This window comes from Hippoglossus hippoglossus, chromosome 13 (assembly GCF_009819705.1).
Source record: "Hippoglossus hippoglossus isolate fHipHip1 chromosome 13, fHipHip1.pri, whole genome shotgun sequence".
In the NCBI taxonomy this organism is placed as follows: domain Eukaryota; kingdom Metazoa; phylum Chordata; class Actinopteri; order Pleuronectiformes; family Pleuronectidae; genus Hippoglossus; species Hippoglossus hippoglossus.
In genome coordinates, this window is record NC_047163.1 from 9,503,218 (window position 1) to 9,518,399 (window position 15,182).

A 15,182-nucleotide genomic window follows, 5' to 3' on the forward strand; every position below is an offset into this window, starting at 1 on the left:
GTCAGCTGTCTTTTGGGTTCAGCGTCTTGCCTAATGACGCCTTGGCATGTGTGGAATGAGGGAGACGGGAATCAAACCCATCTCGACCTCCCGAGCCACAGCTGACCCTTCAGTTCATGCATTGAAGGGAAAAGGTTGATGTTTTCCTTCAGGTTTCAAAAGTGCCAATCTCATTACATAGTGACAATAATCTGGTTTATTTGAAAGAAAAAGCTTTTCATATGTGAAGGGTAAATTCTGCATGAGAAAGAGTGGCCAATATTCTGTAAATTTAAGTAAACCATCAACAATGCACAGCTGAGGATATGACCACTAGATGGAAGCAGTCAACCAATCCCCTTTCTCAGGTCTGTTGTGGAAACCATGGTGGAGGAAAATAAATATCAATAATTCCCTTCACAATTTCATGTTTCCTCTCTTGTTGGATCTCAGAGTGAGTTGGTTTGTTTTCAGGGTTTTGCTCTGATGAGAACAAACAATTCTGTTTGACAAATAAAACACAAATTTTTTCAATCAATATTTTCCAGCCCAAGCACTTTCATGAGGTTACTCATGTGAAACTCAAACTGACGACACAAGCTGTGGATATCCTCGTCACATTCAAAATCCTCCTTAGCTCAGCTGGGTTTTCACCCCAGGGCAAAAGTTCTCTGTTGGACAACTGCAGCGTCGTTGTCCCTCATCAGCCGACAGCAGAGAAAGTGAACAGAGGAAACTACACATTTTCCGTGTGGTACTATATAATGTTCTTGTTTTACTGGTTGAAGAAGGGACAGGCGGGTGGGAACGTTTACTTTGAACATTTAATAATGGAAAATAAAACCATTCTCTGACAGAGTCAGAGTCCCCATAACTGCTCTCCTCCTGTTTCCAATCGTTTTGCAGTCACATTTTATAATACACAGGACCTTGCTCAGCCATGTAAACGTCATCATTAGTCTTTTCGACACCTATTGTAGGAAGTGATGTAAAGTCAGGGAGGACTTAAGATACCCATTTAGAAGAAACATTCAATGTTAAACTTTGTCACCTTATTGTATTGAAATGTATCAACAACAAATTAAATAATTTTGGGGTTGAATGATTTAATGCAGTGAAAATAGTAAAATTCAATTTCGTACATGTTTTCGTCCAGGTGTTAAATGACCATAGAATCCTGTTAGTGATTGAATTTTATGGTTTCTTTTTTATGGACAATCATCAAACTTTGTCATGGTGTTCAAAAAACATTACAAACCAAGTCAAATAACATTACATAGATGTGAATCTGCCATGTCCACTATAGAGGCTATACAGCAATATACCAAATTATTTTCTGAGTTCTCAGATTCTCAGATGAGGGGCAATCATTTTTTTTAAATAATAGCATTGCTGAAAGCATGTTTTTCAACCAGTTTCAAAACTTTTACCATTTCCTTTTTCATTTCCTCTCTTTTTACAAATCAAATTACCTCAAGGTAAAACATAAATCAATGCTCAAGTGTTCAGAGTATGGTGTGCAGGTGGACCCAAATGCAGGAGTTCGGCAGGAGGCAGGTCCAATAAAAGAAAGAAATACTGAATTTATTGAAAACACAAAATTAAAAGCAAACAGGCAAAGTAAAACTGTCAGGAGAAACAAGGCAGGATAAGGAACTTGAGATTAAGGCGACAAAACAGGCAGCGACTAAACAGACGACTGGACAAAGACAGAAGTGAGGACTTGACTTAAATACAATCTGAACTGATGACAAACTAGAGACAGGTGGCACAAACAGGTGAAACAATCACAACTGGAAGGAAACATACAAAGGCAGGAAAAAACAGAAACACATAAGGGGGATCAGAATTTCTAAATAAAACAGGAAACACAGAACTCAGAATGAACACAAATCTAAACACATGGAAGCACAGGTAATAGTCAAATAACCAAAAGAGTGCATAATCAAAAGTGTCCAACAAAGAAATCCCTAAGCTCTGTTCATGTGATCATGATTAAGAAGCTGTATTTATGTTTATTGTACGTAAAGTTTGGCCTTTCTGTCATATGTCTCCTAAAGTGATTTTGATTTCTTCACAGGATAGAAGTCATCTGTCGTGCAGAATTAAATCTTAATTTAAAGTTCTGGTGTCTGTGCAGGAGCCTGTATCTCCGTGCAGCGCTCGGTGCCCTGCTGGTAGAAGACAGGCCAGACGTCCAACAGAGCCTCACTGCTGCTTTGATTGTTTGCCCTGTGCTGAGAACTGTTGGGTTTCTCTATCATTCTGTAACTTCTATGTAAAGTGCCTTGAGATAATGTATGTCATGATTTGGCGCTATACAAATAAAGTGGAATTGAATTGCATCACTGGACACTTTTCATATACAGCAGGTGAAAAAAGGAAGATGAGCTTTAGTGTCACATCATCATTTAGACTTTGATTTAAAAAAGTTGTAGCTTTATTGTATGTTTCATTTGAAGTTAAAAAAAAATACTCAAAGACTTGTTTTTACTTTTTTCCATTTTAAGTTTTTATTTTATTGTTTGCAAGCGCCTAAATTATCGAGTGACACAAAATATGTTTGGTTTGATTATGAAAATGTATGGGTGAAATGAGTCAATTAAAGTGAGTTTTCAAACAAATCATCGTTAAATGTACTTTAAACATGACAATTACCTGTCTGTACTACTGTATGTAATAGTAATCATTGGTGAATTATTAATTGTCAATCATATATAAAATTGATATGCATGCATTTTACAAAGTGTGTCAAAGATATTGTAACTAATATTCTTGCTAGGTTGTTTGACTGCAAACAACACACTTACCTGTTAAACATTTGATTTACAAAGTGCTATTATAATGTACTATTATGTTATGACATAATAAATATAAAATAATAAAATAATAAATAATAAACTTAACAGCTCAAATTACAATGATTCAATAATAATTATATAGTCATTAATCAGTTAAATCACAAATAAATGATAAATTCTGTAATAATTGATTAAGATCATAGTAAACATTCCCATCCAGTGGTTCCACCTGCAAAACATAACTTACACACTGTATTGTGTATTTCACAATGTTATATTATGAACGGAACATTTATTACTTTTATAGATGTAAATTCAGACTAAATGATGAAAAGCCATGTTTAATTCTTCAGTATATTATATAAGAGTGGGAAGCAACAGCAGCATATATTCTATATATCATATATTCTTGTTCAGTTTTTTGCCATGACATGTTTCTTGGTGTTTTTCTCTGGTTTGATCAATATTATGTAGCATTTCGGTGCAAAGATACAAATTAATAAACCAAATCCTGAAGACAAAATTGCAAAAGTTTCCACAGCTACGGTGAACTTCCCAGGGGAGCTGACGTATGCTGGGATGAAGGTGATCCAGACCGCACAGAATATCAACATGCTGAAGGTGATGAATTTGGCTTCATTGAAGTTGTCGGGTAACTTTCTGGCTAGAAATGCCAGGACCAGACAAATTATTGCGAGGAACCTGATATATCCCAGCACTGCGTAGAAAGCAGCTACTTAATAAGAAAAATCAAGCAAGTCTAAGGGACTGATATTTATGAGAGTGTTACCTTTGACTGTCGGGCCTTGGAGGAGTTATGTGCTCCACTGAGTGCAGTTGTAGTTGCTTATAGTGGAGCCTGTTTCTTGACACTTTTTATTTGTCTGTTCCACTGCAATAAATTGAATGAACTATTATAGGCGTAAACATTTCTGTTGAATGTGTTTAAATTCTACATTCAAAATCAATCAAATGAAATCTCAGACACTGCTTACACTCAGTGGAGTTGATGAATAAAAAGGAGGAAGACTTGATTCGGTTCATTTACTTTATTCAGCACATCACAACTTATAATTTACTACAATATCTGTCAGGCTGTGAAACTAGTTTATTTGCAGTTAACTCGACACCTTTCAAACTACAGCTCAAAGTGTCCTTGGCGGTATTTTCTTCATCAAATGTCTCTTTGAGTTTTGTTCTGGCCTGAATATGATAATGTAGCATTTTGGAACAAAAATGCATGTCAGCAAGCCAAAGCTGGAGGCCAGAATAGCAAATATCTCCACAGCCACAGTGAACTTCCCAGGAGAGCTGACATATGCCGGGATGAATGTGATCCAGACTGCACAGAATATCAACATGCTGAAGGTGATCAGTTTGGCCTCATTAAAGCTGTCTGGCAGCTTCCTGGCAAAAAAAGCAAGAATAAAACACAAGAGAGCAAGAAGTCCGATGTAACCCAGCACAGCCCAGAACCCGACAGCTGACCCCAGAGCGCACTCTAAGATGATCTTATCTTTATAGTATATCATGTTCATCCTTGGGAATGGAGGGTTGGTTGTGAGCCAAAGTACACAAATTACGACCTGAACCAGGGTGAAACTCAGAACACTGAGCCTCTGCTGGGCAGGACCGAACCATTTCATCATATTTCTGCCTGGAAGTGTCGCCCTGAAGGCCATTAACACCACTATAGTTTTCCCGAGGACACAAGAGATGCAGAGGACGAAGGCGATGCCGAACGCAGTGTGCCGCAGCATGCAGGACCAATCAGAGGGCCGGCCGATGAAGGTCAGGGAGCACAGGAAGCACAGCGTCAGGGAGAAGAGCAGCAGGAAGCTCAGCTCGGAGTTGTTGGCTTTAACAATGGGAGTCTCTTTATGAGTCAGAAAAATGATTAATGTCAGTAAAGATAAAAATATGCCCACACAACCAAATCCAGTTAAAAGTGCCCCCATGATCTCTTTGTAGGAGAGGTACTCAGTCGGCTTCGGGAGACACTGGTCTTTCTTTTCATTCGGCCAAAATTCAGGTGGACAGATCAAACAGTCGGGAGAATCTAAGAGTGGAGATAGAGAGAGAGATTTTAAATCATGCATTTCTTTCCTTTTTTGTTTCTACTGCAAACATGAATGAATTCATTTTCTGTCTCACTTGTCTCATTACTAATTGTCCCCTCGGGGCACTCAAAGCAGTCGAAGCAGCACACAGGTTTATGCTTCTTTATCGCCTTTCGAGTCCCTGGGGGACACGGCTCCCTGCAAACAGACCTCGGCACCTGATTAGAGAAAACACAATGTGAGAAAATTCATAAATGCACCTAAATGCACTGTAGGAAAACAATGTAATTCAGCTGGGAGAATTAATCAGACAGATAGTCACTTCACCTCGATACTGTTTCCTCCCCAAACTATCCTGGTGTTGTCTTTTAGTTTGAATTTCTGCCCCTCTGGCAGAGACGTGTCAAATTGACCGATGTTTACGATCTCAACAGAGCCGTCGTCTTTTATTTGCCAGTTAACTAAGTCATACTGGGCAACTGAGTCTCCGTTTTCATCAAAGAAAACCTTGGCCCCACTCTGTGTTGTGAAGTTCATGTACTTAATGTGCTCCAACACCTGTAGTAGGACAATCAGGACATTTCAGCATATTTGCGAGAAACCAATAAGATTTGTAGCTAATATTCAAATGTTAAAGTTTTTGCATTAACATCAAGGTAAGGAAAACATTAATATTAAGTATCTTATGCCTGAGTAAATATACCAGAACTTACTAATTTAGGCCGAACTTGGTCTTTAGTCACGCAGGACTTTCCAGTGGTTGGATTTGAGCCATTGTGACATTGCAGTAGTGCGTGAATAGCATACGCCACCAAGTACACAGCTTTGTACACATTATTCTCTGGCCTAAAATGTGTCACGTCTGTGTAGTCACTGGAGACTGTGCTGAGATCTTCTGTGCCAGTACACGTAGCAGAAGTATTTGACGGAGAGAAGCTGCAGTCAAAGAACGACTCCCAGAAATCTTTAACTATAGCACTCTGTGGTTCGTCAGAGGGTTTAAAGCTGAGTAAGAATTCACCAAGACCTGGGATGGAGGCCTGAGGGAGGGCGAAGCCCATCGCCCCCTTCAAAATGTTCTTACTCCCATCAGAAGCCAGGTCTGTTTGAGTGATCCAAGCCTCACTGCCAACCCATTGCTTTCCAGTGATGTTATACTTCTCTATTTCTGACAAGAACGATATGGTGAAGGGTAAGGGCAAAAACAAGAGGACCACCTTGGACGAGGATTTCCTCAGAGCCTCCACAATAGCAGGAAATTTTACATGTGTCTTTGAGTAAGGTAACCGGTATTCAACACATATGCCCTCTTTTTCTGCTTCCTTTGCAAATGCCATTGTACCTTCTTCTGAGTACACGCCCTGAGAATAAATGATCCCCACCCAGCGCCAGTCAAAGTATTTCATGAGCTGCACCAGACCGATGATTTGGAAGCGGTCACTGGGCACAGTTCTGAAGAATGTGGGGAACTGCCTTTTGTCACTCAAACAAGCACAAGTGGAGAGATGGCTCACCTTCAAAGAAAGAAAACATGTTAACCACAACAAGGCAGAATAAACGTTCTTCAAAGATGGAAACATGAATAAATCCCAGTTATTTCCCAATCACGTCTCCTCACCTGTGGAATGGATAGTGGGCTGAGTATGATGTTTATGTCTTTACTCACTCCGGAGGAGGAATGGCCCAGGAGAGCCTGTATCTGATCAGCGCAGCCCTTTGAGTCCTCTCCGTTTACGGCTTCCACTGCTGCTCGAATCAGGTTCTCATCCCCACAACCATTGTACAGCCTGTAGCCCAGACTCAATCCAGGAAGGAGCTTAGTATCTCTGTTGATCTCCTCCACTGTAAACATCACTATCCTGGCAAACTTCAGTTCCCTGTCATTCAGCCTACACACAGTATTTGCTTGTTATGAATAAATGACATTAGAGCTGATCACTTTCACACACAAAACATACACAGGTTTTACAGCACATTCACTTACTGTTTGCAGTATGTATACGGCAATGCGTGGTAGCCATTGTCAATCAATTTGCGTGTAGTAGACAAAGAGAAAACTCCTCCGATAATGAGATCACCATCTTTAGAAAACTCCTTGAACCCTGTTTGCCCGATCACTTTGCACGTTTGTTTTTCTGACTTTATCCCTGCCAGCAGAGTGAAGAGGATACAAGTGATCCAACCCATCACGAGTCTCCCTGTTCATCACCGAAAGCAACTCTGACCTGGGAACTGACCTTTATAGTTTTTTCTTTGTACCATGAGAGAAGAAGCAACAGCCAATGTGAACGTACTCCCAATTCCCATAAGATTATTCTCAACGCATTACTGCACTTCTAAGAAACCCAGTCCAATGATGTGTAGGAGACAGAACTGATTTACCTGTTCTCTGAGGATCTGCACAGGATTGTAAAATAGTAAATACATTGTGGAGAGAAATTGTTTTGTTGTGCTGTATCTGTTTAAACGTTGCAGTCAATTACAGATGTTTGCCAGTAGTGGATCTCTAAAAACATATAAAGGTAATAAAAACAATAACAATAAAACAATAACAACAATAACAATAACAATAATAACTAGGGCTACGTTGTAGCACTGAACCGGCCCGAGCACACGCAACTTGGGACCTGTTGCTGTTGGTGGAGAGAGCGATCGGCGACCTGGCACACGGCTCCGCGTTGCATGTGTTTTGCGCACTGCGGGAAGGATAAACGCTTCACTTCCTGCGTCCGTCACGAGACGTCGATCCTTGCCTGCTAATTGCGCATTACTGTTCACACAATCAATTGCAGATCACACTGTGAAAATTTTATGTAAATGGAATGATAGTTGTAAAACAAAGCTTACTTCCTGTTGCCAGTAGGTGGCGCCATCACTATTATTACATACAGACTAATAGATCTTTTCAAATCGGGGCTCTGATGTAGCGTGAGCAATTTTGTGTCAATTGGACAATGTTACAACAACTTAATTTTCACACTGATCAGTAGTTGGTTGCCATGACCCTGAATTAATATTAATATATGGAGCTGTTCAGGTCAGGTTTGTGATCATAGGTCAGAATTTGGGGGCCGGTTGGATAATGCAGAGTGGATTTACAAAGTACTTCCTGTTTCATGGCGAATCAGTAGGTGGCGCTATGACACTGAGGAAATATTGACACATGGAGCTGGTCAGGCTTGGACTCTGATCATGACACAAATGTTTGGTGGTGAGAGGCCAAAACGTGTGGTCAGATTTATATTTATGGTCTGTATTTGGTAAATGGTCTGTATTCATATAAAGCACTTTTCTTGTCTTGTTAACCACTCAAAGAGCTTCACTGTACAGTTTTGTCATCCACCCACTCACACACGTTCATACAAGGCTTCCACATGCAACAATTTCTCTATCACACATCCTTCATACACTGCCGTCAGCTGTCTTTTGGGCTCAGTGTCTTGCCCAATGACGCCTTGGCATGTGTGGAATGAGGGAGACGGGAATCAAACCCATCTCGACCTCCCGAGCCACAGCCGACCCTTCAGTTCATGCACTGAATGGAAAAGGTTGATGTTTTCCTTCAGGTTTCAAAAGTGCCAATCTCATTACATAGTGACAATAATCTGGTTTATTTGAAAGAAAAAGCCTTTCATATGTGAAGGGTAAATTCTGCATGAGAAAGAGTGGCCTATATTCTGTAAATTTAAGTAAACCATCAACAATGCACAGCTGAGGATATGACCACTAGATGGAAGCAGTCAAACAATCCCCTTTCTCAGGTCTGTTGTGGAAACCATGGTGGAGGAAAATAAATATCAATAATTCCCTTCACAATTTCATGTTTCCTCTCTTGTTGGATCTCAGAGTGAGTTGGTTTGTTTTCAGGGTTTTGCTCTGATGAGAACAAACAATTCTGTTTGACAAATAAAACACAAATTTTTTCAATCAATATTTTCCAGCCCAAGCACTTTCATGAGGTTACTCATGTGAAACTCAAACTGACGACACAAGCTGTGGATTTCCTCATCACATTCAAAATCCTCCTTAGCTCAGCTGGGTTTTCACCCCAGGGCAAAAGTTCTCTGTTGGACAACTGCAGCGTCGTTGTCACTCATCAGTCGACAGCAGAGAAAGTGAACAGAGGAAACTACACATTTTCCGTGTGGTACTATATAATGTTCTTGTTTTACTGGTTGAAGAAGGGACAGGCGGGTGGGAACGTTTACTTTGAACATTTAATAATGGAAAATAAAACCATTCTCTGACAGAGTCAGAGTCCCCATAACTGCTCTCCTTCTGTTTCCAATCGTTTTGCAGTCACATTTTATAATACACAGGACCTTGCTCAGCCATGTAAACGTCATCATTAGTCTTTTCGACACCTATTGTAGGAAGTGATGTAAAGTCAGGGAGGACTTAAGATACCCATTTAGAAGCCACATTAAATGTTAAACTTTGTCACCTTAATGTATTGAAATGTATCAACAACAAATTAAATAATTTTGGGGTTGAATGATTTAATGCAGTGAAAATAGTAAAATTCAATTTCGTACATGTTTTCGTCCAGGTGTTAAATGACCATAGAATCCTGTTAGTGATTGAATTTTATGGTTTCTTTTTATGGACAATCATCAAACTTTGTCATGGTGTTCAAAAAACATTACAAACCAAGTCAAATAACATTACATAGATGTGAATCTGCCATGTCCACTATAGAGGCTATACAGCAATATACCAAATTATTCTCAGATTCTCAGATGAGGGGCAATCATTTTTTTTAAATTATAGCTTTGCTGAAAGCAGTTTTTTCAACCAGTTTCAAAACTTTTACCAATTCCTTTTTTCAATTCCTCTCTTTTTACAAATCAAATTACCTCAAGGCAAAACATAAGTCAATGCTCATGTGTTCAGAGTATGGTGTGCAGGTGGACCCAAATGCAGGAGTTCGGCAGGAGGCAGGTCCAATAAAAGAAAGAAATACTGAATTTATTGAAAACACAAAATTAGAAGCAAACAGGCAAAGTAAAACTGTCAGGAGAAACAAGGCAGGATAAGGAACTTGACATTAAGGCGACAAAACAGGCAGCGACTAAACAGACGACTGGACAAAGACAGAAGTGAGGACTTGACTTAAATACAATCTGAACTGATGACAAACTAGAGACAGGTGTTAGAAACAGGTGAAACAATCACAACTGGATGGAAACACACAAAGGCAGGAAAAAACAGAAACACATAAGGGGGATCAGAATTTCTAAATAAAACAGGAAACACAGAACTCAGAATGAACACAAATCTAAACACATGGAAGCACAAGTAATAGTCAAATAACCAAAAGAGTGCATAATCAAAAGTGTCCAACAAAGAAATCCCTAAACTCTGTTCATGTGATCATGATTAAGAAGCTGTATTTATGTTTACTGTACGTAAAGTTTGGCCTTTCTGTCATATGTCTCCTAAAGTGATTTCGATTTCTTCACAGGATAGAAGTCATCTGTCGTCCAGAATTAAATCTTAATTTAAAGTTCTGGTGTCTGTGCAGGAGTCTGTATCTCCGTGCAGCGCTCCGTGCCCTGCTGGTAGAAGACAGGCCAGACGTCCGACAGAGCCTCACTGCTGCTTTGATTGTTTGCCCTGTGCTGAGAACTGTTGGGTTTCTCTATCATTCTGTAACTTCTATGTAAAGTGCCTTGAGATAATGTATGTCATGATTTGGCGCTATACAAATAAAGTGGAATTGAATTGCATCACTGGACACTTTTCATATACAGGAGGTGAAAAAAGGAAGATGAGCTTTAGTGTCACATCATCATTTAGACTTTGATTTAAAAAAGTTGTAGCTTTATTGTATGTTTCATTTGAAGTTAAAAAAAAATACTCAAAGACTTGTTTTAATTTTTTTCTATTTTAATTTTTTATTTTATTGTTTGCAAGCGCCTAAATAATCGAGTGATACAAAATATTTTTGGTTTGATTATGAAAATGTATGGGTGAAATGAGTCAATTAAAGTGAGTTTTCAAACAAATCATCTTTAAATGTACTTTAAACATGACAATTACCTGTCTGTACTACTGTATGTAATAGTAATCATTGGTGAATTATTAATTGTCAATCATATATAAAATTTATATGCATGCATTTTACAAAGTGTGTCAAAGATATTGTAACTAATATTCTATAGGTTGTTTGTCTGCAAACGACACACTTACCTGTTAAACATTTGATTTACAAAGTGCTATTATAATGTACTATTATGTTATGACATAATAAATATAAAATAATAAAATAATAAATAATAAACTTAACAGCTCAAATTACAATGATTCAATAATAATTATATAGTAATTAATCAGTTAAATCACAAATAAATGATAAATTCTATAATAATTGATTAAGATCATAGTAAACATTCCCATCCAGTGGTTCCACCTGCAAAACATAACTTACACACTGTATTGTGTATTTCACAATGTTATATTATGAACGGAACATTTATTACTTTTATAGATGTAAATTCAGACGAAATGATGAAAAGCCATGTTTAATTCTTCAGTATATTATATAAGAGTTGGAAGCAACAGCAGCATATATTCTATATATCATATATTCTTGTTCAGTTTTTTGCCATGACATGTTTCTTGGTGTTTTTCTCTGGTTTGATCAATATTATGTAGCATTTCGGTGCAAAGATACAAATTAATAAACCAAATGCTGAAAACAAAATTGCAAAAGTTTCCACAGCTACGGTGAACTTCCCAGGGGAGCTGACGTATGCTGGGATGAAGGTGATCCAGACCGCACAGAATATCAACATGCTGAAGGTGATGAATTTGGCTTCATTGAAGTTGTCGGGTAACTTTCTGGCTAGAAATGCAAGGAACAGACAAATTATTGCCAGGAACCCGATATATCCCAGCACTGCGTAGAAAGCAGCTTCAGAGCCTGTGTTACACTCCAAAACAATCTTCTTATTGCTGTATCTGAAAACCATGTCTGGGAAAGGGGGATTTAACTTAAGCCACAGTATACAAATCAAAATCTGAATTAAAGTGCAGGAGCAAACTATGATTCTTTGCTGCGCAGGACCAAACTTTCCCGCTACTATGTTGCCAGGAAACGTGGCTTTGAAAGCCGTGACAACGACAATTGTTTTTCCTAAGACGCAGGAAATGCAGAGCGCGAACGTCACGCCGAAGGCTGTGTGGCGGAGCATGCATGTCCAGACCATGGGCCGGCCGATGAAAGTGAGGGGACAGAGGAAACACAAGAAAAGAGAGAACAGCAGGAAGCAGCTCAGCTCAGCGTTGCTGGCCTTTACCACCGGGGTTTCTCTGTACTGGATGAAAACCACCATGGTGGCCAGAGACAGGGAGGCTCCCAGTAGCGATACGACTGTGATAGCTATTCCCAACGGCTCGTGATATGTCAGGAATTCAACTGTTTTGGGAATGCATATGTCTTTCCCCTCGCTGGACCAGAAGTCCTGTGGACACTGTGTGAAGTCTGGCTGCACCTGTTGAGGGGAAGAAGAGAGTGAGAGTCATGCATCTGGATTTAATGTTTGCAGGGAATGTCATGGTCGCTTAGTGATACATTAAACATTACATTTTAAAGCAAATTCTATAACTGGATGGTGTTTGTTAGTCTGCTTGTCCGTACCTGTTGAGTTGGCTATAGTTCCATCAGCACAGGGGATACAATCAAAGCAGCAGGAGGGTTTTCCTTTAATTTGAGCTTTCCTCGTTCGAAATCTAAAATCAAAGACTAATAACATAATGAGTGTATCCCTAAGTTAAGTACATATTCAATGCTGCAGAAAGTGCTGTTTTCATGTTTTAACTGCAAGGCCCTGACAGTTTTGTGCAGTAAGGAAATTCAAGTAGGTGCGTTCTTCATGATGTACAATAATAACCTAAAACAAAAAAATACAAAAATATGTGATTGTGTGTTCCCAGTTTTACCTGCTTATCATTTGTTCGTGGCATAAACACTTTTAAAATTTACTGGATAAAACTGGTCAGTTCCTGCAAAAGCTGAACAGGTTATACGTCTCTGTGATGAGGATATGTGGGAGTTTATGGATTGAATTGGTTTAATCTGATTTGTACACACACATACACTGCCTGAAAAATATGTCACTTTTTAAAATATGATTTTCATTTACATGTAAAACTTATTTTTTATATAGGTATCGATAAAAATAATTTTAGTAGTGTTTATGCTGTAGTACATGATTTTATAAACATCAATAAATGTGTTATTAATAAAAAATCTGTAAATTGCCATAACTCTCTGATTCCACTTATAAATCACCTCAAATTCTGAAAGATTTTTTAACAATGTTAGCAAGTCCATGGTATAATCAAGGGGTGCTTCTGTAATGACTAATCACATATATACAGAAACGGTATTGAGTTTGTAATTCTCTGTTATTTTTTGTTGCTATAAAACTTGTTAGAGGAAGAACCCAATACATTTTAATACAGATCCGGATCAGGGGGCAGATCCAGGAATTTTCTTTAACTTTCTTTATCGTTGCGAGACAGAGCATCTTTCAACATTTTCGTTGATTTGTCAGAGAATGATTAATTGATCTTAATAAGAAAAATCAAGCAAGTCTAAGGGACTGCTATTTATGAGAGTGTTACCTTTGACTGTCGGGCCTTGGAGGAGGTATGTGCTCCACTGAGTGCAGTTGTAGTTGCTTATAGTGGAGCCTGTTTCTTGACACTTTTTATTTGTCTGTTCCACTGCAATAAATTAAATGAACTATTATAGGCGTAAACATTTGTTGAATGTGTTTAAATTCTACATTCAAAACCAATCTAATGAAATCTCAGACACTGCTTACACTCAGTGGAGTTGATGAATAAAAATGAGGAAGACTTGATTCGGTTAAGCACATCACAACTTATAATTTACTACAATATCTGTCAGGCTGTGAAACTAGTTTATTTGCAGTTAACTCGACACCTTTCAAACTACATCTCAAAGTGTCCTTGGCGGTATTTTTCCCATCAAATGTCTCTTTGAGTTTTGTTCTGGCCTGAATATGATAATGTAGCATTTTGGAACAAAAATGCATGTCAGCAAGGCAAAGCTGGAGGCCAGAATAGCAAATATCTCCACAGCCACAGTGAACTTCCCAGGAGAGCTGACATATGCTGGGATGAATGTGATCCAGACTGCACAGAATATCAACATGCTGAAGGTGATCAGTTTGGCCTCATTAAAGCTGTCTGGCAGCTTCCTGGCAAAAAAAGCAAGAATAAAACACAAGAGAGCAAGAAGTCCGATGTAACCCAGCACAGCCCAGAACCCGACAGCTGACCCCAGAGCGCACTCTAAGATGATCTTATCTTTATAGTATATCATGTTCATCCTTGGGAATGGAGGGTTGGTTGTGAGCCAAAGTACACAAATTACGACCTGAACCAGGGTGAAACTCAGAACACTGAGCCTCTGCTGGGCAGGACCGAACCATTTCATCATATTTCTGCCTGGAAGTGTCGCCCTGAAGGCCATTAACACCACTATAGTTTTCCCGAGGACACAAGAGATGCAGAGGACGAAGGCGATGCCGAACGCAGTGTGCCGCAGCATGCAGGGACCAATCAGAGGGCCGGCCAATGAAGGTCAGGGAGCACAGGAAGCACAGCGTCAGGGAGAAGAGCAGCAGGAAGCTCAGCTCCGAGTTGTTGGCTTTAACAATGGGAGTCTCTTTATGAGTCAGAAAAATGATTGATGCCAGAAGAGATAAAAATATGCCCACACAACCAAATCCAGTTAAAAGTTGCCCCCATGATCTCGTTGTAGGAGAGGTACTCAGTCGGCTTCGGGAGACACTGGTCTTTCTTTTCATTCGGCCAAAATTCAGGTAGGACAGATCAAACAGTCGGGAGAATCTAACAGTGGAGATAGAGAGAGAGAGATTTTAAAACATGCATTTCTTTTCCTTTTTTGTTACTAACTGCAAACATGAATGAATTCATTTTCTGTCTCACTTGTCTCATTACTAATTGTCCCCTCGGGGCACTCAAAGCAGTCGAAGCAGCAACACAGGTTTATGCTTCTTTATCGCCTTCGAGTCCCTGGGGGACACGGCTCTCTGCAAACAGACCTCGGCACCTGATTAGAGAAACACAACGTGAGAAAATTCATAAATGCACCTAAATGCACTGTAGGAAAACACTATAATTCAGCTGGGAGAATTAATTAGACAGATAGTCATTTCACCTCGATACTGTTTCCTCCCCAAACTATCCTGGTGTTGTCTTTTAGTTTGAATTTCTGCCCCTCTGGCAGAGACGTGTCAAATTGGCCGATGTTTACGATCTCAACAGAGCCGTTGTCTTTTAT

At 39.2% G+C, this 15,182-nt stretch overlaps 3 protein-coding genes across 3 annotated transcripts in view; all 3 read right to left on the reverse strand.

Moving 5' to 3' along the window:
- Positions 1 to 3,925: 3,925 nt before the first annotated feature.
- Positions 3,926 to 7,027, reverse strand: LOC117773108 (extracellular calcium-sensing receptor-like). The gene is made up of 6 exons (XM_034604804.1): positions 6,825 to 7,027; positions 6,459 to 6,729; positions 5,569 to 6,354; positions 5,168 to 5,398; positions 4,935 to 5,058; positions 3,926 to 4,839 (listed from the first exon to the last, which is right to left on the reverse strand). Exons 1-6 carry the CDS (start codon positions 7,025 to 7,027, stop codon positions 3,926 to 3,928), a joined length of 2,529 nt encoding a protein of 842 aa, XP_034460695.1.
- Positions 7,028 to 11,436: 4,409 nt separating this feature from the next.
- On the reverse strand, positions 11,437 to 12,795 carry LOC117773109 (vomeronasal type-2 receptor 26-like). The gene is made up of 3 exons (XM_034604805.1): positions 12,785 to 12,795; positions 12,483 to 12,574; positions 11,437 to 12,326 (listed from the first exon to the last, which is right to left on the reverse strand). Exons 1-3 carry the CDS (start codon positions 12,793 to 12,795, stop codon positions 11,437 to 11,439), a joined length of 993 nt encoding a protein of 330 aa, XP_034460696.1.
- Positions 12,796 to 13,811: 1,016 nt separating this feature from the next.
- The window catches only part of LOC117773110 (extracellular calcium-sensing receptor-like), a 4,492-nt gene continuing 3,121 nt past the window's right edge, over positions 13,812 to 15,182 (reverse strand). Inside the window, 2 exon segments of the mRNA XM_034604806.1 lie at positions 13,812 to 14,429; positions 14,431 to 14,617. Of these exon segments, the coding sequence (XP_034460697.1) occupies positions 13,812 to 14,429; positions 14,431 to 14,617 (805 nt within the window).